The following is a 27,915-nucleotide window of genomic DNA, read 5'->3' on the forward strand; positions in this document are numbered from 1 at the left end:
TACATCTGAAATAATGACAAGTTGTACTGTCCTGTTCCCAAACACTCTGATACATCTGAAATAATGACAAGTTGTACTGTCCTGTTCCCAAACTTTATGAATCAAGTTCACTTGCCACATTCGGTTGCACAATTGTTTTGTAATTCCTAATTCAGTATCGCTATTTAAGCTAGGAATGGAGGGAGAAAATGGGGGAATGGTGAAATGTCACGTGATAAAAAAGACCATGCCATCGAGTTATTTGTGTCAATTTTTACCCATGTAACACAAAAGCACAAGGCAAACGGGAGTCATGTGCTAAGCTCTGGAAGACGCATCTCAGACAAGATCATCCACAAAAGCTGCAGTACTTTCCTCTACAACAATCAAACTAAGAATAAGCAGTTTTATTGTCTCTCAGAAAACTTTGCAGACATATATGATGGCATGAAGGAGCTCTACACTATGCATTAGTGCCATGTTATAATTCCACACCATAAATATAGTGACACACTTCACATGTTTCAAAATAATTTATAAAAACAAGTCAAACATATAAGTTATAAACATTTGTTACACTGTTGGTTATCACAGTCGTATCCATAGTTTTAAATAATCTTTTCTTTTCGTCAAAGTCCACACACATTGGTTTTAGAGCCTTAACGCATTGCAGCTGCTTGTTGAGTGAAAAGAGTGTAGAAGCTGAAACGGCGTCTTTTCACTAAACATACAGTTGCAGTTCATTAAATTTCTCAAACCTACTATGTCTACTCTGTCTGAAGCTCCATTAAAACAACGTCTATGCAAGTTGGTTCAGTTACTTTAGAACACAACTGACAATTGACAAGATGAATTACTCTTCGCTAATATGTTATTACAATATAATCTGTGATAATTTTGCCATAGAAGTCGCCATTGTACACTCTTTATGGTTAAACGTACAATCAAGTAGTGTAGATCTATATATCTATCTAACTGACAAACCTGAACTACATTTTAGACGCGTATTTGTAGCCTAACAGAAGTTTAGAACGTTCCACACATTAGGGGAAAGTTATGATGCAATACTACTCGGTTAAAACAACAAGAAAACTTAGAAGGCTCTAATAATACCACAAGCACCAATTCACAACAATTGAGCCACGAACAACTATGCTTCATACATAGTTACATAAACAAACCTACGATAAACTATCCTTCTAAAAATAAATAAATTTAACACTCACACCTTATTGTTATCTAAATCATAATTCTCTCATCAAACATAAACTGTAACAGTTGTGTACATCTCATGGTTTGTTGCTTGCTTGTTTTCTTGTTAAGCACAAATATATACACCAGGTAGGTTGGTTATCTTTGATGACTATAAAAAATGTCCCATCGTCTTGTTCTCGCTGTCAATTTTGCTCTCTCCATCGATAGACCCCATCCAACTGGTACACAAAGGTGTTTTCTTTATGATAAACCTATTTCATCTTACACCCACGAGAAAGTTTAACGCTATAATTCAGTAGATTAAGCTGTTTAAGAATATGGCAGTTATATCAGCAAGATATCAAGTAGATCATTTCCCATTTGCTCTGCATAGAACTGTACGATATGGTAGAAGCTAAACCTAGTCACTGTACTAGTCACCGATGAACTTAGACATTATGTTCTTGACTTTTTACGATTGTTCTTTATGGGTGTTTCCAAAGAAAAGTATATCGAAGAATATATAAATATTTGGGGCAGAAAATATATATTTTACCGCTATATATACACACCACCTTCCAGTATCTTGTTATACACTAAGCTAGTAATATTAGGTTTTCACATTTGTAAATGTGCGTAACGCAATTTAGAGTTCTGCATTTGACTTTAACTGCACCAATAGATGTGTACTCCTATGACTGTTACCTAATGGACTATAATATCTACTGGAATTTAAAAACAACAACAAGAAACAAACGAACTACTACACAACTAAAGAAGCATAATAAGAATGAAAAAAAAATGATTATACAAATAACTTTGTGGTTTTTCTCAAATGAAACTTATTGCTGCGCAAGTATTCGATAACCGGAGATTCGACGAGAAAAGTTGCGAAGAAAAGCTAAACGATTGAGTTTGAAGCTCAAAATAATAATATTTTACACGTAATTTAAAGTAAAATACGATTTTTATTGTATATTCAAAGCACAAACGCAATGTGCAAAGTTGCAGTCGTACTCCCATTGAAAAAGAAGACACTTTTGCTATAAAAAACAAAAGAATGAAAATAATTGTAATGTAAACAACTCGACAGTTTTTTGGACCATATATGTATGCAAAAACTGTGTAGAATCAGACTAGGTTAAAATTTTTGAAAACTGATATTAAAAAATTAGGTAGAAAACATATCATATGCCTACATACTACAACCTTAATAGTTCCTAAGAATAGTTGCCGTCACTAGTAGTTCTAACGTTCTGTAATTTTATTGTTGTGTTTTTTCTTGTGTTCTGACGATTTGATCCATTAATGTAAAAGTTATATCAGTGAAGAAGTATACAAAAGTACATAACACATTTTAATCAGTTGCATGTGTACGTTACCAATGAGCCTCTTATGTACTGGCTTGACCAGGAATCAGTAAAAGGGGCCAACGAGTCAGAGGAAGACAAAGTCACTCTTTTATCTTACCTGGACCCAGAAGACAGTGACAAAAAGCTAAAAGTGCTTTTGTGGCTGTTCGTAACGAGCCATAAGAGGACAGAAGCACTCTTTTATCTTACCTGGACCCAGAAGACAGGGACAAAAAGCTAAAAGTGCTTTTATGGCTGTTCATAACGAGCCATAAGAGGACAGAAGCACTCTTTTATCTTACCTGGACCTAGAAGACAGGGACAAAAAGCTAAAAGTGCTTTTCTGGCTATTCAGACGTGTAGGACATTCCTAAGATATTGGAGAATAGCTGATTGAATATAGTAACTAAGGGTGTTCATACGCTTCGAAAATCAATAACAGAAACAACAATGGCCCTTGTTTCCCAAGCTACTGATCATTTTCTGATATGGAACGTTGTCTAGCGTTTTGAGAGGATCACTCGCTTGTTGTACCCCAGTGCAAAAAACGTAAAGAAGGTACCACATTATTCTCAGTTGATTGGTTATCTTCAGTATACTTAATTATTCATAAAATAACTCCTCATGTAGTGGTGGAGTTGCGTTTGTTATGAGAGCACGAATATTAATTATGGCGTTTGAAAAGTATAGCTGAAAACTTTTACTTTAGGTGAATTCTATCGCTGCTTTTTTTGATGCCTGAAAAAAATCTGTTGCGTTTGATGGCTCATAGATAGCAGCACACTACAGATCACAGTTTTTGAGGTACTGATAGAGCTTGAAACTGCTACTGAAGCAATTTGTGTGTGAGCTGGAGACCGTGATGTACATATATATTTTATAAGCATATTGCTTTACAGAATTGTTTCTTAACATTGTTTTAGTGTAAGATACGTTATAAATGCAGGATGCGAGTAAGAACCACATTAACAAACTGTAATTGCAACTCGATATTACCTAATTTGCATCTGCAAGATGTCCGCTGAAAGAGATTATTTACGTTTTAGCATATTCTCATGGTCAGAAGGTAGGGGTTAACAATCACTAATCTGGATTAGCCCCATGGCGTATAAAAACATGTTTCTGTACTCTAGGTTTAAATGTAACAATCATACAGTGGGAAAAGTAATGGGACTTGGTTAGAGGGTAAACTGTGGTAGTTATTGTTGTAGAGGGTAAACTGTGGTAGTTATTGTTGTGGAGGGTAAACTGTGGTCGTTATTGTTGTGGAGGGTAAACTGTGGTAGTTATTGTTGTGGAGGGTAAACTGTGGTAGTTATTGTTGTGGAGGGTAAACTGTGGTAGGTGTTGTTGTGGAGGGTAAACAGTGGTAGTTATTGTTGTGAAGGGTAAACTGTGGTAGTTATTGTTGTGGAGGGTAAACTGTGGTAGTTATTGTTGTGGAGGGTAAACTGTGGTAGTTATTGTTGTGGAGGGTAAACTGTGGTCGTTATTGTTGTGGAGGGTAAACTGTGGTAGTTATTGTTGTGGAGGGTAAACTGTAGTAGTTATTGTTGTGGAGGGTAAACTGTGGTAGTTATTGTTGTGGAGGGTAAACTGTGGTAGTTATTGTTGTGGAGGGTAAACTGTGGTCGTTATTGTTGTGACAATTATAGCAGTGGTCATCATAGCTATATGTATTGGGTCAGCAAAGACCTGTTGAAATCTGGTGGACTGAGCTATTCACAAGTGTTGGGGATATATATTCTACAAAAGTAAAAGTCACTAGAACATAAGAAGCCAACAGAAAAGTCTCTTGACCAAGGTCATGGATTTATATGTAATTTTAGAATAGGGCTTGTTTCTAACTAAATAGTTGCTAAATTTTACAACTTACGCACCTAATGGAACTTCTGACCAATGGAAATTTATTTGACCTTATACTTTAAATCCTGACGTTTCCTATTTAAAATCAAAATTGTAACTCTTCTTGGTTTATTATTTTTCAAATAAACGGTAATGTTTTAATACTCTCAGCGTGTTATTATCCTCAACTTAGTACATAATGTAAGGAATACAATATTAAGACTGATACACTCAGAACTTCCTGATTTGTAACGTGTAATACCTAAACTAACGACCATTTCCAAGATGCTCAGAGCTAGCCCCATATTTGGATCGATAAAGCTCATGGATGAAATTGGATTGCTAAGCTCTTAAGTCTCCTTGGACTGAGCAACGTCCTTTAACCACTCTAAACCTTCTGTGAAAATATAGCCCAAACTGGACCCTACTAAAGTATGTTATATACCACTGGTTCCCACTACTCCAAATGAACTCAGCCTTAAGTAACTCAACCTCAAGTCATCATTCTACAGATGAAACTGGCACAAGTGAAAATGAACCTGACAGAGCTACCAACATAACAGTGATTCTATCTGGTAAGGTGCCCTATGGTTAGATGCAGCTGCACCAACTTGTTATAAGTGCAAAATGTGAACTCACTTTCTACTGGATCACTACATTCCAAATTTGTTTCCCAAAAGACCTTTCCATAAGTAAAGTCTTATCAAGAATTGAATGAGAAGTAGACTGGTCTTCATGAGTTGGGGCCAAAAACTCAATACCTGGCAACCATCACAATACTGATAGTGAGGTCTTGACAGTGAACGAGTGTGTCTTGATATCATGTCACTAAAACCAGGACCATTGAACTGACCCTGTGGTTTTCTTCAGATACAGATAAGGTTAAAGTTTTACACTGCCCCACTGACGATCATCAATCGTCCAAACAACACCAGACCTTATTCTAGTTCTTAGAGGTTTTACAAGGAACAATTTGCCATAAGGACAATTTTCTCGGGGATATCTTCTCCCCCCCCCCCATCTAATTCTCTGACTCGTTCGGTTAATACCAGCCAAGGCATTGGATTTATAGATCCCTGCCACCAAGTGGCCCTGGTGAAGGTCCATCAACCGTTTAAGTGAATGGTTCGTCAAGATCCTGCCGACTTGCTTCTTTTCTTTACAACCCCGTCAACATCTTTGACGTCACCACCTCCATCACTGAAGGCCTGGGCCTTTGCTGTGCCTTGACGCTCTCCAGATACCTATCTGAACTTTTTACTAACTCCGAAAAAAGAAATTTCTTGACTTTTTAAAAATAATAATTCGCGAGCGGGACGAAGGGGGATAATTTTATTCCTAAACACTCCGGTTGGGAAATTTAAATACCTTTCCTCAAAAGTAAATAGCTGCCACAGTTCTGTCTGTTCCATAAGGACAGGACCTGGGGCTCTCTAAAACTGAGAAAAAGACCATCTGCAGAGACATCTGAAGCCTGCATTCTTGTTAAGAAAGGAGATCTGATAGCACTAACAGAATCGGTTTAGGTTAAAAAAAACCTTGGCAAGTGCCAAAACAATTATATGGTAAACAACTGCTACCAACAGAAGATATACACTAGTGCTACAAGTTATTCTCTCAGGTATCAAGTGAGGTAGAGATACTTTCTTGGGTCACCCTGAGCACAGGTTATAACAGAAGGTAAATAAAGTAAATGTTATTCAAAATTATCTAAATATTATTATTTGTTGTCGGTTAGTTATTCAGGTTTATTTATTTATGCTTTGGTGGCTTCCCTTATTATTATTTTTTTGGTGTGTTAGAGTGTGTCCTTCACTTACATAAATGTGTATATTGTACTTATGAGAGATTTTCAGTTTGTGCTAATTTTTAGGATCTGTTTGATTAGTGTGACATTTCTGTAGTTAAAAGATTTAATTTTGTATCTGAAATAATGGTTTAAAACAGGCGTGTATTGTATCTGAAAAACGTTTATTAATTTGTATTTGCTGATTTTCTCTTAACGCATGGCAATTTATATCTAGTGTCATTCTTAAAGGATGTCTTTTGTTGTTTTTCAAAATTTGAAGTGCATAGTGGAAAGATTTACGCATTTTGATGAAAATTAAGAAAAATATAAATATCTAAAGAGTAAATAATATGTAATAGAAAAATAAGAGATGAACGCAAAATAATATATTTTTATTTAAACCAACGTTTCACCTGTACGGCTTCTTCGGGGTTAGTATATACACTACAAGCCAAAATCTTAAAGCCAATGACCATAAAGAAAAAACATGCATTTTTGGTTGTTAGACTCATCCACTTATTTGAGTATAGCTTCGAAAGATGAAAATAAGAAAAGGGAAAATAAAAATAAAAACCTATTTTAGCATTTAATAGAGAAAATGTGAACACTATGAAATTAGCCTAAATACTAGCTGGTCAAAAGTTTAAGACCATATTAAAAAGAAGTCCTAAACAGGGTAGGAAATGTCCAACAAGAGGTCTCAGTAGTGAGTTGCAGGGCCGTCATTGCGAATAACTTCAAACATTCGCTTTGGCATGGTCGATATTAGCATTTGCAGAAGACTGGCTGGAATGTTATTCAAAGTGGTGAAGATGGCTTCACGAAGATCATGCACTGTTTGGAATTGACGTCCATTTCTATAGACTTCCCTTGCCATCCACCCCCAAACATTTTCTATGGGTTCAGTTCGGGCGAACACGCTGAATAATCCAAAAGAATCACGTTATTCGCCGTGAAAAGTCCTTTGTTCCGCGGGCATTGTGGATTGCAGCGTTGTCCTGCTGAAAGATCCAGTCATTTCCACACAAGCGAGAGCCTTCAGTCAATAAGGATGCTCTCTCCAACATGCCAATGTAGCCAGCTGATTTTTGACACCCTGTATAATCTGAAGCTCCATTGTTCCATGGAAGGAGAAAGCACCCCAGACCATGAAGGAACCTCCTCCACTGTGTCGTGTAAAAAATGTCTCCGGTGGGATATCCTTATCGTGCCAGTAACGTTGGAAGCCATCTGGACCATCCACGTTATTTTTGTTTCTCATCAGAGAACAAAACCTTCGTCCACTTTTCTATATCCCGTGTTTGGTGCTTTTCAGCAAAGTTTAACCGAGCTGTTTCGTGGTGTGGAAGGAGGCGTGGCCTTTGAAGACGTTTACGGTTTTTAAACCCTTTATCTCGTAAATGCCGTCTTATTGTTCTTGAGCTGCATTCCGCGTTCGTAAGGGCCTTAATCTGGTTCGACGATCGGCTGGTGTCTTGCCGGACAACCCGTCGAATCCTCCTGCTCAACGCCGACAAATTTTTTTTGGGCCGACCACTTGAAATTCTCGTTCCGTATCCCTCAGGGTCTTTTAAGAAATTTGCAAGAGCAGTTTTACTACGCCCAATTTCACCAGCGACGGCACGATCAGAGAGACATTGCTTTTGCAGCTTGACAATTCTGCCACGTTCGAACTCTATCAACTTTTTAGCCTTTGCCATGTTTTTACCCAATATAACACAAGAGATATCAGTGGGAGATGTTGACAACGCTAATGCTTGAACACAAATGACTAAATTTCGTTACGTGTTTACCGATTAATGCTTCGTTTAAGTGTGGTCTTAAACTTTTGACCAGCTAGTATTTAGGCTAATTTCATAGTGTTCACATTTTCTCTATTAAATGCTAAAAGAGTTTTTTATTTTTATTTTCCCTTTTCTTATTTTCATCTTTCGAAGCTCTACTCAAATAAGTGGTTAAGTCTAACAACGCAAAATGCACATTTTTTCTTTATGTTTATTGGACTTAAGATTTTGGCCAACAGTGTATATATTGAGTGTTAAGGTAGCTTTTTCTTAGCTTAAAGAGTGTCTTCTACTAATAGAACATCATATTTTAACGGTGTAGAATTTGATTTGTACGTTTATTTCAAACAGTTTAATATTTATAATTTTTATTCATCTCTCTTGAAAATATTATAATCGGAAAATTATATGAGTAATCCTTGTTAAAGATTTTAACAGTACATTATAACAAGTGTTTTTGTTCTGTTCTTAAAATGCTTCATTTGTCATCGACTTGTATTGAAGGATAGTTTAAGTAACTTAAACTTCTTTGTTAAATGTTTGTGGTGTAAATGTTTTACAAAAGTGAAAGAAAATTACGCCACTTTTTTATCAACGTGTACTCGTCAATTTTATTGGTTTAAAGGTATGATTAATGTTGACTTGAGGACAAGCCTGAATTGAAAAGAGATGTGGTGCATACCATGCATTATCTTCTTCTATGTAGCTATATAGGAATATTTATTTATGAATGTATGTATAGTTTCCACACAACATGTTGATCAAGAAATCCATTGAATTACTTTCTCTCTAGCTTGCCAGTGTTCTGTATCACTCACCAACAGTAACGTATTTTGTTTCCCTGTGATAAACATAGCTGCAAGATCAGCTGCACTGTGTAAAGTTAGATAGCTGTTCTTTTCCGATATCAGTTTTGAGATTATGACCTCCCTTTTGTTGTTTTTAGGAATTATCAATCTAGGTAAGTTTGATGTCAATGAGATAAGTAAGTGACACGAGATTAATTCAATCTTAAACAGGATTTCAACAGAGTTAGTCTAGTATAATCTCATCCGAGTTGGTCGATCTACAACATCACAGAGCAATTTCAAACCTAACTCTCCAGTAAATGAGACTGTCGATAGTGGCAGGAAAAGTACATTTTATTTATTTTAGTTGTAGAGTTGGCCCGGCATGGCCAAGCGCGTAAGGCGTGCGACTCATAATCCGAGGGTCGCGAGTTCGTGCCGGCGTCGCGCCAAACATGTTCGCCCTCCCAGCCGTGGGGGCGTTATAATGTGACGGTCAGTCCCACTATTCGGTGGTAAAAGAGTATCCCAAGAGTTGAGGTGGGTGGTGATGACTAGCTGCCTTCCCTCTAGTCTTACACTACTAAATTAGGAACGGCTCGGTGCAGTGGGCTAACAACCTACTCACTTAAATACCTGTTGGAGAATCCGCAAGCGATTGCGACCCTATGTTCCTTGATGGAATCGAGAGGTGAATGAATGAATTGTAGATTTTGATTCAGTCTTTCATTATTTCTCGTGAACTCATTAGTCAGCTCTTACGTATTATAACCTATTTCAGACGAGTCAACGATTTATCATGCTACGTACGTTACGTATTACGATTTCAAAATATTATTTTAAAACTTACAATTTTAATTAGGAAGTTACTTGAATATTAACATGTATCAAACTTATATTTGTCAACTAGACTGATACACACACACTTTTCTCTCAAAGCACAAATATATTTTAACGTACAAACAACAATACAATTTATAATAACGTTTTGTATACAAGAGTTTTACAAACTTACAAACAATACCAAGTCTATTATGTGGTCTGAAACTGAATATTATGTCGAATGTTCACAAGGAGCGAATTCTATTGATATTTTTACACTTCGCTTAATGGCGAGCCTCGTGCCGTTTACAAGCTGACTTTTTTCCGACGGAGATATCTAAAGTTTTTGTAGAAATACTAACGTTCAAAGTTAATTCACTGAAGTTAATAACTGTTTGTAATGTTTTCCGATTAATAAATGTTTATCACAATTATAACTTCCAAGATTTAGAGTATACTGACTGTAGCAAACCAACAATATTATACCGTCTCCCCGCGTATTGTATTGGTTACCTTTTATAAGCTCAAGAGGAGGTTTTCTAGAATGTCCAGTTGGCCCAACGATACTGGTATTTACGTAGATATATACGTTGTTGATTCTTACGCTCGAGAATTTTCTAGAGATTTAAAGAACAGGCGGGACATTCGCAGTATACACACACATTTTTAAATAGATATTAAACTGAAACAAACATAGCTAGTAAAATAAATAAATAATAATAAATCTGTTACAATAAGAAATCCAAGAAAATTTAAAAACAGGTAAGTGAAGTGCTGCATCCCCACCAGTTTCCTTCGAGAGGAAGGTTTGTTTGTTTTTTTCGAATTTCTCGCAAAGCTACTCAAGGGCTATCTGCCCCTAATTTAGCAGTGTTAGACTAAAAGGAAGGCAGCTAGTTATCACCACCCACTGCCAACTCTTGGGCTACTCTTTTACCAACGAATAGTGGGATTGACATTATAACGTCCCCAATGCTGAAAGGGCGAGCATGTTTGGTGCGACGGGGATTCAAACCCGCGACGCTTAGATTACGAATCAAACGCCTTAACTCATCTGGCCATGCCTCCTCGAGAGAGAAGCAAGTGATGTTACTTTTGTGAAGCCAAGTCTATAAATTTTAACTTATAATTTTTCTCCCTGAAGAACATTTATTGCCTTTAATGTATAAGTGTGAAGACATTGCTTACTGTCTCTGAGGAAAGGACGTAAGCACAATGTTGTCCAAACTTAACGCTCGTACTTTAATAATAATTTTATAATCTGAGATATTTACGATTCAAAATTGTACATGAGTTTTTTATATTTATTTTTAATGCAAAACTTAGTGATGTAGTAGACCAATATTTATTCTTTCTCGTTCATTTCTTTCGTAAGTTTTGGACACTCTTATGGCCTGTTTGTAGTTAAGCGCAAAGCGATACAATGGGCTATCTGTGCTCTGCCCGCCATGGGTATTGAGATACGTTTTCTCGTGTTGTAAGTCCGCAAACATAGAGTTGTGCCACGGGGACATGGCCCGGCATGGCCTAGCGCGTAAGGCGTGCGACTCGTAATCCGAGGGTCGCGGGTTCTCGCCCCCGTCGCGCTAAACATGCTCGCCCTCCCAGCCGTGGGGGTGTATAATGTGACGGTCAATCCCACTATTCGTTGGTAAAGAGTAGCCCCAGAGTTGGCGGTGGGTGGTGATGACTAGTTGCCTTCCCTCTAGTCTTACACTGCTAAATTAGGGACGGCTAGCACAGATAGCCCTCGAGTAGCTTTGTGCGAAATTTCCAAACAAACAAAACAAACAAAAGCCACGGGGACGTGTGCGCTGTTATGAATCACCATGTGAAAAGAAAAAAAAAAAATTCATATATATTCTATGAGCCACTGAACTCTGTACAGATCAGTACTATAAACACACTACCCTTTACGATTTCTTTCATGTGAGACGGATTAAAGTCTCGAATTATGTACGAGATTTTACGTTATCGAAAGAGAGTACCAAACGCCGATGAAAAACGGCAACGAGTGAGTTGCTTGTGTTGTGGGTTATTCTACGCGAAGAAGTTGTAAGGTGTTGGTAGAGTTATGAGTCTAAGCAAAGCTAAGGCAATTTATTTTATGTTTATTTACGTCGAAAATAACTTTTATTGATGTTAATTGATGTGCGTTCTCATTTATTATGATGCATTTTCTAGACTGTTTTGTTTTACTCGTGTTTTAACACTCCTACGAAAAGACGTTTCTTGTCCTGATTTCTCCAAGCCCGTTCCCCTGGCTGTGGTTTCGCTAGATAGTAGATAGGGACAGTGGGAATCTCGTTAATCCATTCATTAATGGATTTAAATGACAATTTCATTTAAATACAAAATTATTAGCCTAATATTAATAACCTTTCAAGTTACTCTGGGGCCTATTAGGCCCCACTTTTCGTAGGAGTGTTAATGATTTGAGAATCGTATTATAAACGCTAAATGACAAGGCTAACTCGGTTACTCCAGTCTCGTGTCTCTAATGTTACTTCCATGTCCTTCGTTTTAATGACTTACTGTTAACATTGTTTTACATCCAAAGCTCATTGTAGTGACTGTCGTCTTTTGTTGACTGCGTATTTTTATCAGTTGATGGGATTCATTACGAGGATGCACTGAATTTTTAAATTATTTTTGGAGATAATTACAACTGACAGTAAGACTTCTAAGTTATATAAGTATTATATTATCATTAGCCGAAGTTAAATACTCTGGGCGTTATATAAATTTCATGTCACTGGTAGTGATGGTAATGACATCTTGATTCGAGGTTTCACATTGTTGATGAGCTGTCTGAAGAAAGTCAATATGTTTTCTAGCAAAGTGGATAGATTTTTGAGTTTAAATTTGATTTCAATTCTCTGGTTGTTTATAATAAGTTATCCAATTCTAAGCAAAAGTAAACTGAGCGAAGACAATATAACATTACCTTTGAAAATATTTGGCAAGTACAGAACTCAACTACATGGTAATCCGTACATTGTTGGAAAAGAAAAATATGGTACTTTAGACAAACAAAGTGTGTATGATATTGATAATGAACTATCAAGACAATCAGAAGTTGGAGCATTTGGAGGAATTTACTTAAAAAGTGAAGCAAAAGTAATTGGCTCACATTTGCGAAAAGTTAGTAACGAAGAGTTAGGAGTTACTACGATGCAGGTAAACACCTTTGGAATCGTCTTCAATTTGGTCTTACTAGTTTTTATTATGGCCTTAATGAATTAATCGTAATACTGGTATAACTTTACACACCTAATTTGAGTCTGTTTTAAGGATTGGATAGTTAGTTTTAGATATTATTTCATTTTTTAATTTTTTAAATATGTAAGACAAAGAGAAACCGCACAAAAATAATCTTGAATTCACAGTTATTTTAAGGTACAGAAAATGTCACGTTGTGTGATAATTGTTTAAACGTAACTTTAATCAGTCACAATATAATTTTGATACTTTTCTTAATTACTTAAACTTGAAGTGAATAATGTATAACTTGATTTTTTTTTTTACTTGGCTTTTAGGCCTCTCTGATTTATTAAGGAATAGTTAAATCCTTGTTGTGTGAAAAAAAGGTAAGAGATTTCTAGAGTTTGCTTCTAGGTTGATACAGGAAAAGGATTTTCCATTTCATGTGTAATTTGTAGCATGTTTGTAGTAGGAAAGAAGGTAGCCTTAATGGTTTCTTGTTTTTCCTTGAAGACAAAATTTTGATTTTTGATAGTAAAATAGTTTTATTTCTTGTGTAAGATTTTGGAAAGAGTTCACTTGAAATACTTCGAGTAGTTTTGGTCCTTGTATTAAACCAGTTTTTTTAAAGAAAGAGTGCACAGATGGATAGATTAAGTTATAGTTGCTTTAAAAATGAGAGTTTCAAGTAGAGTTTTAAAGATTCCTACTCGTTTCATCTGAAACATAGAACTAATAAAAATATTTGGTGGAATGAAAAGGTTTGAGATATAAAGTTAGGTAGAAGATTTTTTACTGGCACAGTGAATAATTATCTACCATCAGAAAGTGTGGACAGCTTTTCAATGAACATGACTAAATACCATCAACTAGGTTTAACTTTAATTTGCAAAAATGTAACTTAATTCTGGGTTAAATCACTAAATTTGGTTAAATCTTGGATTGTAATAATCTTCTGTAACTATTTCAGATAAGATATTCATTTCTTTTCTCTGGGACATAGGAAACGGAGATGCCTTCAATTTGTTGCTTTCAATTAAATAGACATTGAACTATCTGTGAATGGGCAGTCTGTGTATTAGTTAAGTTGAATATCAGATGTAGTAAATGTTGGAAGAATGGAGTTTCATTTGTTTTTTGGTGAAATAATTTCTATTGCTATATTTATAAACTTTCTAGATGTGTATATGGATATAATGAGTAACATTTAGATTTGTGTCTGATACATTGGTTTTTAATATGATTATTTGTAAGGTTACAGCAAGTTTAATACATTTCTTTCACATTGTTTTTACCAAATAGTAAATGTTATTGTAAAGGTTGTTTATTGTTAGAAAAATAAAACTGTTGTAACTGAAGCCAAGCGTGTCTTTATCCAAACCTTAAACTTGTAGCTCATCTTGTTATGTTTAGAACACAGCTCAAATAAATTGGAGGCCTTTATCCTATTGCTTCTCCAGGTAATCTTATAAACTTTAACATGATCATCCATCTTTTATTCTCTTGTCCAGAAGAGATTAGTTGACATCTGGGTATTTTTATTTCCAGAATCGCCTTAGTAGCCATTTTGTAATCCCTTTCCAGGAAATCATTATCCATTGTTAGGTATTGAAGCCAAAATTACATACAGTATTTCAAGTGAGGCATAACTAATGATTTTAATAGAGTGAGAATTATCTGGTGTTTTATCAGTTCCAGTAGATTCCATTTACATAAGTATTGTTACTGCACATTGTAGGTTAACCAACCTAATATTATTAATATTTTACACTGTAGTAATTGTTAATGTAGATGAAGTAATTTGGGTAATTCAAATCCTATAAAAAGACAGTTCTTCAAAATATGCAAATGCTCTCATGTGCTTTCCGATACACATACTTTATGATATGTCTCAGACTTTAATTAAATATTTAGGATTCCATACATGTTCAAAGGTAGCATTATAGCTCTTAAGATTCTAGTTTGGGTTTGACTAAATTTCTTGATTCTTAACATAAAAATTAATACAGAATAAGAGTTTCTATGGTTAATTTCATACCTAGATTTGAAATTAGAAGTTCCTGTTTGGTCATATGCATTAAAAGTGGCCCTGCTCTTCAGGTGTGTGCTTTCAGTGTGTTTCTTATTGATTGACACTACATTTTGTATCGGTTTTAAGTTTGTAAAAATACTGAATGAGTGCTCTCTTCATTGAGAAATGATATACCATTACATGTACCGCTTTATCTTTCTGACCAGTTCTTGTTATCAGCAACTTTCTCAACAAACTCCTTTTGTTTTATCATAAATCTTTCTGCACTTCCTATTGTGTAGGAAGTGGTTTTAATTTTTATCATAATCTTGAGTGTTCTTACATTTCTTTGTTCCCTTAAGCTGTTTAAACAACCAGTGATATAGTAATAATCTTCAGTGTTGGAGGCCAACTTGTACTAGAACCTTGCCTGCATTAGGATTCTGATAAGCTACAAAATGTTATCAAAATGTTACATCCCATCTCTAAAAGCCATGGTTAGAGTATTATAGGTAGTAAAACAAACATTCAACATGTTATCAGAGTTTGAGGAAATATTCTACATACTGTTATTTTAACTTCATGAAATCACATGTAGACAAAATAATGTTAGCAAGCTCTGAGTTCTTCCTGTTTATTATAAACATAAAATGGCTAATGGGTACATCAGTAAAAATTTTATTCTGTGCATACAGGTTAAGTGGGTTGAAAGTCTGGCCTATTGCCAGTTTTCTGGATAATGAGAAAACCCATGGAAACATTAACTGAGAATCTAGACAAAGTAAAGTTGTTTAAAGTAGGGTGAGGTTAAGTTGTGCTTTTGAATTCTTTCAATGTTTATTGTAATGTTTAAAACTCTTCAAATATACATGTGAATATAGAATGATGTTCTAACGTAGCACGTACCAGAGCCAGTAGAGTACTAGTCCCACCAGCCTTTCACTTTAAAATCTTCACTGACCACTAGTAACAATCACAGATTAACAACGATATTCTAGTTTACAAATGGATTTATATATTTTTTTCACATATAAGATAAAAGCAATTATTATAATGTTTATCAACTTGGCTATCTTGATACTGATTTTCTAACTGAATGTACTCAAAAAGAAAGTTTATCTTTTAACTTGTGTGATCCATTGGCATATTTTGACAAGTGTCTGTAGAAAATTAAATGCATAAACACACTAAATCTGACAAAACAAACCACCACACTGGTGAACCATTCTATAATTATAACATAGAAGTAGTTTGATTGTTAACAAGTTTTAATCTGATTTTCTGTCATTAATATTCTGTTTCTTATTCCACCCTTATCATTTCACACTTAAACAGCAGTTTAGCAAAATTTTAAACAGGTCATCTTAGTTCTACAGATCACAAAACTCTACTCTCAAGTCTTTAAACTTTTTAAATACATTTCTTAAACCAGTAACTTCCCAAGACTTGTTTGTCTTCTCCATTTGTTTTCCTTGTATAAGAGCAAGATCCTACTCATAGTTTTAAACATAGACTTATCAGAACTTAGTGCATGTAAAAGAAGAAGACATTGACTCTCATGTTCTTAAATTAACAGTAATATGTCTGTAAATAGATCCTTTATCCTGGCCTTGTTCTCTTTTACATTTGGTGAAACTTTGAATCTCATCACCTTTAAAATCACTTCTCTCTTTTCCATGATCATCTTGCAGTGTACCCCTTATATATCATTGTGTGACTTTTCCAGTATTGAAGCATTTTGTTTTCTAGGTTATTCTACACTCGCATGGATTATTCATGCCTTAAACTAAAGAAATATTCTCAACATATCAGACACAGTGTTATCAGTAAATATATTTATTAAATAATAATTTTTAAGACTACTTTGGCTGAATAAGATTTTACTGGAAGTTTCAATAACTTGTTTCCAACAGAAAGTAAGAACATTGCCCTCAAATTTTGTGGTTCTTCTATGAATTCCATGTCATAAATAAAGGGATGGTATTACTTGGAACAGTTATTCAGCATTTATTATGTTATTTCTTTAGTACAAAATCTTTCCAAAGCAACATTTTCTCTTGCAGCAATATGATTTACAGAAGTTTCATGGTAATCTACTTGAAAATAAAATGGAAAGATTGGGTTCTCATCCTTTCTCTCAATGATAAAAACCTTATTGTTCTCACATTTTTACCATTGTATTTGTGAAAACTTTTACAGTTATCCATTAATGTTATTTAATTTTCCTTTCTGTTTATTTTGGAATGGTTTTAAATAGATACTTTTTCTGTTTTAGAATGAATTTGGTTCTAGTGTGAACATTTAAAGCATTATGACATTTACTGATTTGGACAGTCTCCCAGTCTTTATTTCACACTCTCTCTCCCACAGTGTAAAAAGGCTGCATGAATGTCTGCTGTATCCAGTACCAAAGAAGTCTTTAGTTTAATACCATGATTATTTGGGCCTACTTAAATGCTACAATCATTAGTACCCATATGTTGCTATATAACATTACTGACCATATCTTTCTCAGTACTAAAAATAAAGTTTAAAGAGTATTCTGTTCAAAAAAGTTCTTTGAAACATTGAAAAAGATAGCAGCTACCACAGTTTCAAGAAACTTTTCAACTTAAAGTAAACATTTCCAGTAAATCTGTTCAAAATATATTAAAGGTTGAGTACTGTTTTGTTAAAAATCTCTCTCCTGTTCTTGTTTATCTGACCAGTTGTCCTCACCAACAGTGTATGTTCTGTGTAAACCATATTTTGTTTAGGGTGTATTCAGTATAAACATGCTTAATTTGAGTGTATTTCTGTTGTAATTACATAATAATTAAGTATAGCTTTAGGAAAATGGACTCGGCAATGTTTTGTCCGTAAGAGTGTATGAAATTACCCATTTAAAAGTTTGTGTAAAGAACCATTCTTGTTATGTTTCTGAGGGTCTTGAATACAACATTATTCCATATGTATTTTTCTCTACAAGTGGGTATTCTCATCATCACTGATTCATATTCCATATAATTATGCACCTTTGTAACATAAGAACATAAAGTAAAAACAAGCAAATAGACAGAAGCACAACTGGTCTTTGTTTCAAAGGTCTTTGATCAAGCTTTGAAACCATCTCAAATAACAAGCTTCTTCACTTAGCCAGACTGGTAATACTAATGAATTTTAACATTGTGTTTTAGTCTATGGGATTGTGGTTTATTAGCTTTAGAATACTTTGTTGTTTTTTTATGCTGTAATGTGTTCATTTAGTTTACTTTTGAATAGCAGTAACCAAAACCTCTAATTTTTTTGAGTTTTTTTTGTAAGTATTTGTGTATGGGAAACAACCCGTATTTTTTTCAGTTTCTTTAACAGAACAACGGTTTTAAATTTCTTGTCTGTAGAAAATCAAACACATTACCAGTAAAATATAATTTTTCTCTTTCTGCCTCCTAACAATGATAGATTCGAGGCAAAGTTATTTAAGTGTTTCTTCAAACACCATTTTTCTTATGAATCCCATTAAAAAATGTGTGTTTTCTTATAGCAAAGCCACATTGGGCTATCTGCTGAGCCCATCTAGGGGAATTTAACCCCTGATTTTAGAGTTGTAAATCCATAGACTTACCATTCTACTAGCAGGGCAAATCCCATTAAAGGGACAAATACAACTTACCTAGAACCTGCCCTAGAGATCTGTTTTCTTTTTCCATACAAACATACAACTTTTGTTGCTTGTGTAGTTCTATAAGACTTAACTTATTGTTCATTTGAATTGATACTGACAGTGTCATTATTATAAGTATCTTTATTTGTAGCTGCTTGTAATTAAGGATACTACTAGTGGTTTAATATTTTGTTTCTTTTAAAGGCTATTTTTGACACTCTACCCTTTGTGGATGTGGAAACTGACATTACAAAGAATGTTGAAAATGTAAGTACATTTTAGACTTTGAATTTCTTTTCTTATAGTTTGTATGTGGATATTTCTCATAAATGTGTCATAGCTGAAGTACAGTAGAAACAACAATAGGCTTATATCTAACATAAAATTTTAAGATCTTAGTGATTTTTGACTTAGGAAAGTGTATTTTTAGCACTAGTATGTAATATTTTTAATGCTGAATTTTGTATTATTTTTTTGTCATTTTAGCTGTTACAACTCAATATTTGAATTACTTCATATTAATGAAGTCTCAAATTGCCCATAACGTGACAATAGCTTGACATTCTGATAAGAAATGAACAAATTTGAGAAAATTGTGCTATATAGCTACTGTTATAAGTACATTATGTGAATCAGAGGACATAATTTCAAGAAAATAATTGTAAACCTGCAAGAAAAATATTTTTGAGATATTGTTATTTTAGTGTTTAAAACTGCAGAAGGTGGTCTTGGTCTTATTCACAAGTTGGATTGGGATTAGGCCTAAGATAGCTGACTTATAATTTTTAGGACAGAGATAACCTGATTTTATTTAATATTTTGGAAAAGAGTTTCAGGATGTGCTTGTTTTGGATAGAAGAAGTTTAGTGAAGTATAATTTAGGTTTTTGTTTTGTTGTTGTTGCATTTAAAGAAATAGCAGAGTACTATTATAAAATAAGTGCTCAAGACACTTTGCAAACCCTGAATAATCAATGCAGTTGAAGGTTTTCGCATTATACTAGTAATTCTAGTTCTCTTGAGTTGTTTTTAAAACTCTGGAAGGGGCAGCTTACACTCAAATACTAAACTGGTTTTATCAGTACAAAACATATATTTACAACACTATTTTATTACGGTCATGCCTAATGTAATTTTAAAAGATTGTTGAGACAATTAAAATACAAAACAATTTAATATATTGGAAAAGTGTACTGTAATGTACATATTGGGTCGTTGGCATGACTTGGTGGTTAGGGTGTTGGACCCACAATTTGCAAGTCCCGCGTTCAAATCCCCGTCGCCAAACATGCCATTTCAATTATGGGGGTATTAGAGAGTGACGGTCAATCCGACTATTAGTTGGTAAAAAAATTCTCAAAAGTTGGCGGTGAGTGGTGTTGACTAACTTCCTTCTTTCTAGTCTTTTACTACTAAATGAGGGAAGGCAAACATTTGAAATATGCCTGAGAATCATCACTATCAACAGCTATGGCGCCCAACAGCCCTAAACAGGATCAGGAGACCAACAACAAAAATTACATATACAACTTTAACAGAATCACGAATAATTTCAGACTTCCACCGTCTCCTAAATATCTGAAATTTATGTCAGTTATATACACAATGTTTAGGTAGGAGTTATCAGAACACTATTAAAAATAATGTTCAGATCGGATTTATACTTTTGTAGCGATGAAGTAACATTCGATTCGCCAGTTTGAAAGAGGAACGTCTTTCAGTGTAACTGAAATTAAGGCCCAGTTATTTCGCTCGATACAGTACTGAAAATTCATCCATGTTTTAGGATTTCTAAAGATAGAAATGTTCCTGCTAATATTTATGGATAATCGAGTAAAATACATAGCTCTTGTTTATTACTGTTAGCCCTCATGTTAGTTGCATCTTTTTATCACACTCGTTACCGGCAGGAGTCTGCGTGTTTCGTCATGTTCAGAAATTGTTTTTGCTGGTTGGAACACTCATTGTAAAGAACTCATAAAAAACAAATTGATTAAATCACTTGTTTTGTTTTTTTCTGTTTAGAATATGATTGACATATTGTAAGAGACCCTAGCGGTAATATATGTAAATAATTGTGATATTGATTGTTTTTCTTTAATTTTGTGAGTGCGATTCATATTTAAAATCCTGACTTCATCACCAACAAAGATATTGATCTGCAAGCAACCTGGTGCTTAAAGTTCAGAAAAACGTGTTTTTAAAACACGGTGTTATCGCTAATTCTCGAATTAAGATCTGAATGCTCCAGTTGGCTTGGTGAAACAACAATAACAAAACTATTAACAATTAGCTTCAATATATTAACGTGAAATTTTTAAAAAGGTAGAGGGGTACATAAGTATCACTTGGAAATACGTCATAACTTCCCATTTCGTTTTGATAAAAAACCAAAAACTCTTTAATGAGTACTTCATCCGCACACTGTTGTAGTGGTAACAAATTGTTTAATATCCTCATATTTTGAGGGTTTTGAGAGAGAAAAGTATCGAAACAGAATCGTTACATCCTACTGAAAGAATACAAGTTTATTTTATTATTAGTGACTTAAATGTTGAGTTGCATCAGAAAATAAGTTTTTAAATAATTGACAAATAATATCTTAAAAATAAACGTACCCATGTTTACGTTTTTCATTTTAGTTTTTGCCCTATTCAGAGTATAATACAGTTTGTTTTTTTGACGTTTCATATATGCGTAGAACATTAAGGCCAAAAGAAAAATTAAGAAAATAAATAGCCCGTTACCGAACCGGTGTCTTTGTGGACATCTGGTAACCAAGCGACTGCACATTCAGATTATTACGCCAAACACGCACCATCTTTCTGCGCTTTATCATCAAACAACCCTAACTTTTCATAAAGGTCGTAGCATTAGCTTTATTGCTAGCGTGCCAAAGCGTCAATTTATTTTCTTTTTGGGGGGTGGGGTGGGAAACTAAACGCTGTTTACAGAAATGCAGCTTAGATAAACATGTTACAGATGTACTGAGGAAATTGCTTGCGTATATTATCGTAATCAAATCTTAGTAAGTTGTGGGAAAGCTGGATGATACGTAGTATAAATCATGCTTTCGAAGTCAAAATATTTATAATTAATTAGAACAGTAAATAGTGAACATATATTTTAATACTTTGTTATGATTTCGTGGTATTGCCAAATGTGCCCTATTGGTTAGTGCATGCGATTGGCAATGTGTGGATTGCGGGTTTGAACCCAACACTGATCATGTTGGGCCGTAAAAATGTGACGACCACGACCATTCCTATTATTCGATTAGAGTAACTTCAGAGTTGTCTACCTCCTAGTCTATTACTACTTTGAGTAACTGCGCGGACTTCAGTTCTCGTCCGAATTTTTTCTTTCACATTTCTGTTCCACGATGACTTGCGCTATGCTTTATTACTTGTTATATATTTAAAAATACGTTGTTAAAATTATAGTATTGTGAACACAAAACAGTTGGAATGAAGCTGAAAGTTAAAGGGTATTTTTTGCGCATTATTCTGAATTATGGGTCGTAAGGGGTAACTAGTGCGCATGCACAATGGTTTTGTAGCACATTTTCAGCACACACAGAAATATTAACATACTAACGTGAAATTAACTCGGACTGGGATCTCTAGCGGCGGCATAAGTGTTACTTCCAAGAACGTCATTTCACTTAAGACTTGTTTTTGTGGCAAAACCTGCAGATAAATGTATACTTCTAGGTAGAACTAGTTTTCAAAATAATTTTAAGCTATTTATAGTATGTCACAAATGTTTACTTTGATGGAAAATACCCCCTTCACCCAGATACAGATAAAATTTAGTACCGTTGTGCTTACGTCCCTTCCTCAGAGACCGTAAGCAATGTCTTCTCACATATACATTAATACATTAAAGACTAAATTTTCTCCGGGGAAAAAAATTTTGAGTTGAAAATTTATAGACTTGGCTTCACGGGTATTAACGTTAGTTGCTTTTCTCGAAGGGAACTGGCGAGGACGTATCACTTCGCTTACCTGTTTTTAAATTTTCTTGGTTTTCCTATTGTAACGGATTTGTTATTATTTACTTATTTTACTAGCTATGTTTGTTTCAGTTTATTGAATATTTAGAAATGCGTGTGTATATTCGAATGTCCCGCCTGTTCTTCAAATCTCTAGAAAATTCTCGAGCGTAAGAATCAAAAACGTATATATCTACGTAAATACCAGTATTGTTTGACCAACTGAACTTTCTAGAAAACCTCTCCAGCTTATAAAAGGTAACCCGATACAATACGCGGGGAGACAGTATAATATTGTTGGTTTGCTACAGTCAGAATACTCTAAACCCCGGAAGTTATAATTATAATAAACACTCATTAATCGAAAAATTACAGAAATACGTGTAGATTTTGAAAATTACAAAGTTTAACTCCAGTGAATTAACTTCGAATGTCAGTATTTATACAAGGACATTAGATATCTCCGACGGAAAAAGTCAGCTTGTAAACGGCGTGAGGCTAGCCATCAAGCGAAGTGTAATAATAACATATAATTCGCTCCTTGTGAACCGTCCATAAAATATTCAGTTCCAGGCCAGATAGGAAACTCAGTATCGTGTGTGAATTTGTAAAACTCTCGAATATAAACCATTATTTGTAATAACTGTTATTATAAATTGTATTGTTGTTTGTACATTAAATATATTTGTGTTAAGAAATAAAACTTTGTATGTCAATCTTGTTGGCAATTGTCATAAATTTGATACATATTGACATTCGATTAACTTCTAAATTAAAATTTCTGGCTATTTGAAATCGTAATACGTAACAATAAATAGACTCGTTCGAGATAAAATGGACAGATCAGATAGAGGTAAAAAAACCCTGTAAAGTCACAAAAGGGTTGAAGGGGGGTAGGGCGGGATGTAAGATAGATGTTCTTATGCGTCCCTTCCCCCAATTTAAAGGCCATGTGATGTGGCCTAAGTTGAGCACGTGTTAATCTGGTCTGGCTAAAAGGGTTTCGTAGAAACTGCAATTTCTGGCCCTCTCCTTGTCGTTTCCAGAAATGTCTCTCCCTTAGGGTAATATTTTGTGGCATTAATTTATCTTGCGTTATAAATAGGATCCAGTAAAAGGTACTGTAGGCAGTGAAACAATACACTTCCATTTACAAGCTGTGGTAATAAATCATCGCATCACCTAAACTTAAAAAAAAAAATGCTGGCAGCTATGACATCATAAACGTTGACATTGATGGCCGTAATTATTTGTTTTTTTTTTTTTTTTTTTTTTTTGCTGCTGCATCAGTAATACTGTCAGTGTCGACTTCATCATGGCAAAACAACACATTTAATGAAAGCATAACTGAAACAATGACTGTGCATAATTGCCTTTAAGTTTTATAAAGAATTATCAACCCATGCAGAAGCGGTTTCATCAAGATTTGTTTTCAAAATGTTTATTTATTTTTAAAGTTTAAAATGCAAACGTAAAGGTTTACATTGAAAATTGCTTTGATACGTTTAATGCATCATGAAATCTGTAATAATGTTAAGTTATAAATGTTATAAATACTTTTCGTTTCTCAAAAAAACAAAAAACTAGACAATGTTTCTCCTTTTTTATCATCCCTTCAGTTAGGTACATTTGTTACCTCCACGTCATTGTAAATGGTAGACTCGTACCTTTAATTTGTATCCGCATTAACTAGGGGTCTTATAATAAGCTGGCCCAAATAACAACAAAAAAGGCACGAAAACCGGCTAGACGTATAGTGCCCTGCGGACGTGGAAGGTGAGATGAGGCGACCGCCTCTTTACCGCGTGCCCACGAGTGCGCTGCCCTCATTAATCGTACGCTTTGTAGACTGCCGTTTATTTCTTTCTGCAAGTGGGTTATATATCCATGAGTAGGGGTGGTAAACTAAAGAAACTGTTACAAACTAGGAGCAGACTATAGAAACTGTATAAAGTGAAAACTTGAATTGAGAAGTTAAAACAATATACATGTGAAATGTATTATCTTAGATATAGAAATAACTGTATCAAACTGATAAGATAATTGCATTGCTATATAAAATTTTCACGGAGCTGACCTTTAACTCATTGATTTATTTATTACACAAGTTTATCGTGCATAAAGCTTAAGGTATTCTGCAGCTACGGGGTGGAAGACATGCGTGTTTTCAGAACGAATAACAGTAGATATAGCATGTCTAAGGGCCTAACAGTGTAATCGAATCTTAAAAATAAGTTACATTATTTACAGGTAATTTACTGTAGTAATGCTCTTTTAAATCATTTTGTGAAAATAAGGTCAAATCCAGCCCTTGTAACGATAAAAAAATTAGTTTATTCCTTCTTTAACGTACAAAATACTATCAGTTGTACTTGTAGGCCTAAGTTTACAAAGAATAGCACTACGATTAACGTACAAATTTGTGTAATTTCAGGGCAAATCTATCGAATAATAGAATATACGTGACTAAACGACTACGACTCTACCCAGAACCTAATTAAGATTTAGTGATGCTCTAGGCCCAGGTAATATTCGGGAATAATAAGAAATAATAATAACTCACTTTCGCCTCTGTTCTGCTAGGTATACAAATCATAATTTATTTCTTTACTTTTCAGGCCATCGGTGCCTTAGGCCTAGCTCTAGGTAGTCTATGCGTTAATACGGTATTGACTCGCTACCAACTGCTTAGTTGTATTTGTAACTTATGACCATCGAGATCTTTATCGAATTTGCCAGATCTTAATCTTGTGTTCTGCAGGTAACATCTAAATTAAAACACTGAAACATATCTCACAACATTACTATGGACTGAAATGTACCAGTTGTTATTGCAAAATTGTTAGAACATAATGTGATCTTTTTGTGATATAAATACGTGTTTCATGAGTAACAATTAATTTTTAAGTTACCGCTAGAGGACGTAAATAACGCTTTTAAACACTCGGTGATTCATCGCGCATGTTTTGATTTGTGTGTCAGAATTGGCCCTCTAGTGGCACAAAGACATACCTACGGACTCGCACAGCTATAAATCGGGTTTCGATACCCGTTGGGGGGAGTACAGGTGGCCCATTGTGTAGCTTTGTGCTTCGTTCTAAAGAAACTCTCACAGCTGTGGACGTTAAAATGACAGTATAGTACCAAATCTTCCTGCAACCTGTTAATTAATAGCAAATACTTGCCTGTCCGAAGTGTAAAAATTTGCCAAGGCCTGTCAGTTGATAGTTAATACCAAGTGCCGTTCATACTTATTTGTTTTCAGCCTATTTATATCTTACATAACGTAATCTCAGTATGTATATACATTGTGGAAGTTCATTTGCAACCTGGAGGTATTTAGTGAGAGAAATATACGAACTAAGAATGTCTGGGTTTCTCAACTGATACCTTAAAAGGATTGGCTTATATAAAACGTATTGTATATGCCAGTTATTTCGTTGATACGCCACAAAGGAACGCTAATAATATAGTTGAGATGCGTTTTAATCTAAGTTGTTTAATTGGCTAATCAAATATCAATGATTATTGAACTTAAACATGTTTTGTTCTGAATTTATTGTAAAAGTGTGGAGTACAACAATCACTTGAATGAAATTTTACATCTTACGAAAGTTCGAGCAGGGACCATCCAATCAGTTTGAAAGTGTAGCTCTCGAGTTTCTTATTTTTAACTTTTATCCTGATACTCGTTTTGTGTTTTAAGCAAGATAATATAAATATTCTGTATAATTTTACAATTGAGTTTATAAATTTATACATAAGCAACTAATCCAGCTTCTTTGAAATAAGACATGTATGCATTTTGTATTCATTAACGATCGGCAGTGTAGGATAAGTTTTTTTATAAAATTTTACCCAAACTGCTCGACAGCCTCGGATTGGAGGGATTTTACCCAGCTTTCCATTCGTTTGTGCCCGACATGGCCAGGTGGTTAAGGCACTCGACTCGTAATCCGAGTTGGAGACTCTGACACACCAAACATGCTCGTCCTTTCAGCGGTGGGAGCGTTATAAAGTTACGATCAATTCCGCTATTCATTGGTAAAAGAGTAGCCCAAGAGTTGGCAATGGGTGGTGATGACTCGCTGCTTTCTCTCTGGCCTAACACTGCAAAATTAGGGACGGCTAGCGCAGATAGCCCTCGTTTAGCTTTGCGCGAAATTCAAACCCAACCAAACCATTCGTTTATGGAATCGTAATTAATAGCTTTGTTCTTATCGGGTCTGTTTTAATTCATCGTGTCAGAAACTCCGACAGTAGCGTGAAAAATAAGATCTATGAACACACACACACACACACACACACATTTGTAAAATCATTCTGGGTTGTGGCCCTGTAAGCTTGCTGTGTAGATAAACGACGCTATTCAACCGGTTAGACTAATAATTATCAAACATGCATATGCATATATACTTTACTCACTATCTAATATGTAGTTTTAAGGTTTATTAATTACTAGCACTATCCACTAAGAAACCATAATACATAAGGACGTGGGGGTCAGAAGTGTCTATACAGCTGTTTCAATTAGAACGTAGTTTAACCTTTGACGTCTTCCGATTAGTCTAATAATTATCAAACACGCATATGCATATATACTTTACTCAGTATCTAATATGCAGTTTTAAATTTTATTAATTATGAGCACTGGCTACAAAGAAACCATAATATATAAGGACGTGGTGTGTTAGGTTAGAAGTAACCGTACATCTGTTTATTTCATTTAGAACGTCATATAATCTCTAGGGTTTCGCTACGAAACAGAATAATTAAATTGGTTGAAATTGTCTTCGTAATATTTTAATTAATTAATTGTATGTTGTATCAACTGTATTAGGAACTTTTGCTTCACTCTTTATATGTATATAAAATATATATACTTCTAATTTAAAATGTGTAACCAGATATTTTGGCAAGGTATCGACACAGTATGACTTAAAATCATATCCACCAACTACCGTACTGTATTATGTTTCGCTGTCACTGTACCAGTGTACTCAACAGTCTTTTTTGTACGTAGCTAATTGCGGATAGTATATCTTCGAATCAGCATGTCACGATCTTTCTACAAGTTTGTCATACAGAACGAGGCATGCTTAACAAAGAACTTGTTTGTTCGGTGACTTTCATGTGACAAACAAGTCTGTTGGTTGTTTGCTTTTTCTGCTTATTAAGTGCACGTTGAAATGAAAAGATTTACTTTAGTAACTTGTATATCATTCGCATTCTGGCGGTTTCTATATGCTCCAGCAACTTTGTGTACCAACGCGTGCACGTGAAAACTAAGAGCGTGCTTCGCCTCCACTGGTTGCCTTCAACTTGCCCTACAGGCTTGGAGATTCTGTGAACTTGCCGCAGGGTCGCGGTGGGGGTTTTTGAATCCATTTGGAATTCGTTTCCTACAGTCTCGTTGAAATACACCATACATGCAGATATAGCATTTAAACTATTGACTTAGCGGCTCTTACACAAGTTTATTTGAAATCCACCTGTGCCAACTAATTAAGC

At 34.7% G+C, this 27,915-nt stretch overlaps 1 protein-coding gene across 3 annotated transcripts in view; it reads left to right on the forward strand.

Moving 5' to 3' along the window:
• Positions 1–11,567: 11,567 nt before the first annotated feature.
• Positions 11,568–27,915, forward strand: part of LOC143229948 (VWFA and cache domain-containing protein 1-like) — a 59,058-nt gene continuing 42,710 nt past the window's right edge. For 2 of the 3 annotated variants that reach the window (XM_076462844.1, XM_076462839.1), the window contains exons 1-2: positions 12,126–12,733; positions 18,616–18,678. In XM_076462844.1, the coding sequence (XP_076318959.1) occupies positions 12,356–12,733; positions 18,616–18,678 (441 nt within the window). In that variant the 5' untranslated portion in view covers positions 12,126–12,355. Of the gene's footprint in view, positions 12,734–18,615; positions 18,679–27,915 lie in introns of all 3 variants that reach the window. The other variant, XM_076462853.1, reaches the window with a different exon arrangement.

The sequence above is a fragment of the Tachypleus tridentatus genome, chromosome 1, assembly GCF_004210375.1.
Source record: "Tachypleus tridentatus isolate NWPU-2018 chromosome 1, ASM421037v1, whole genome shotgun sequence".
NCBI classification, from domain to species: domain Eukaryota; kingdom Metazoa; phylum Arthropoda; class Merostomata; order Xiphosura; family Limulidae; genus Tachypleus; species Tachypleus tridentatus.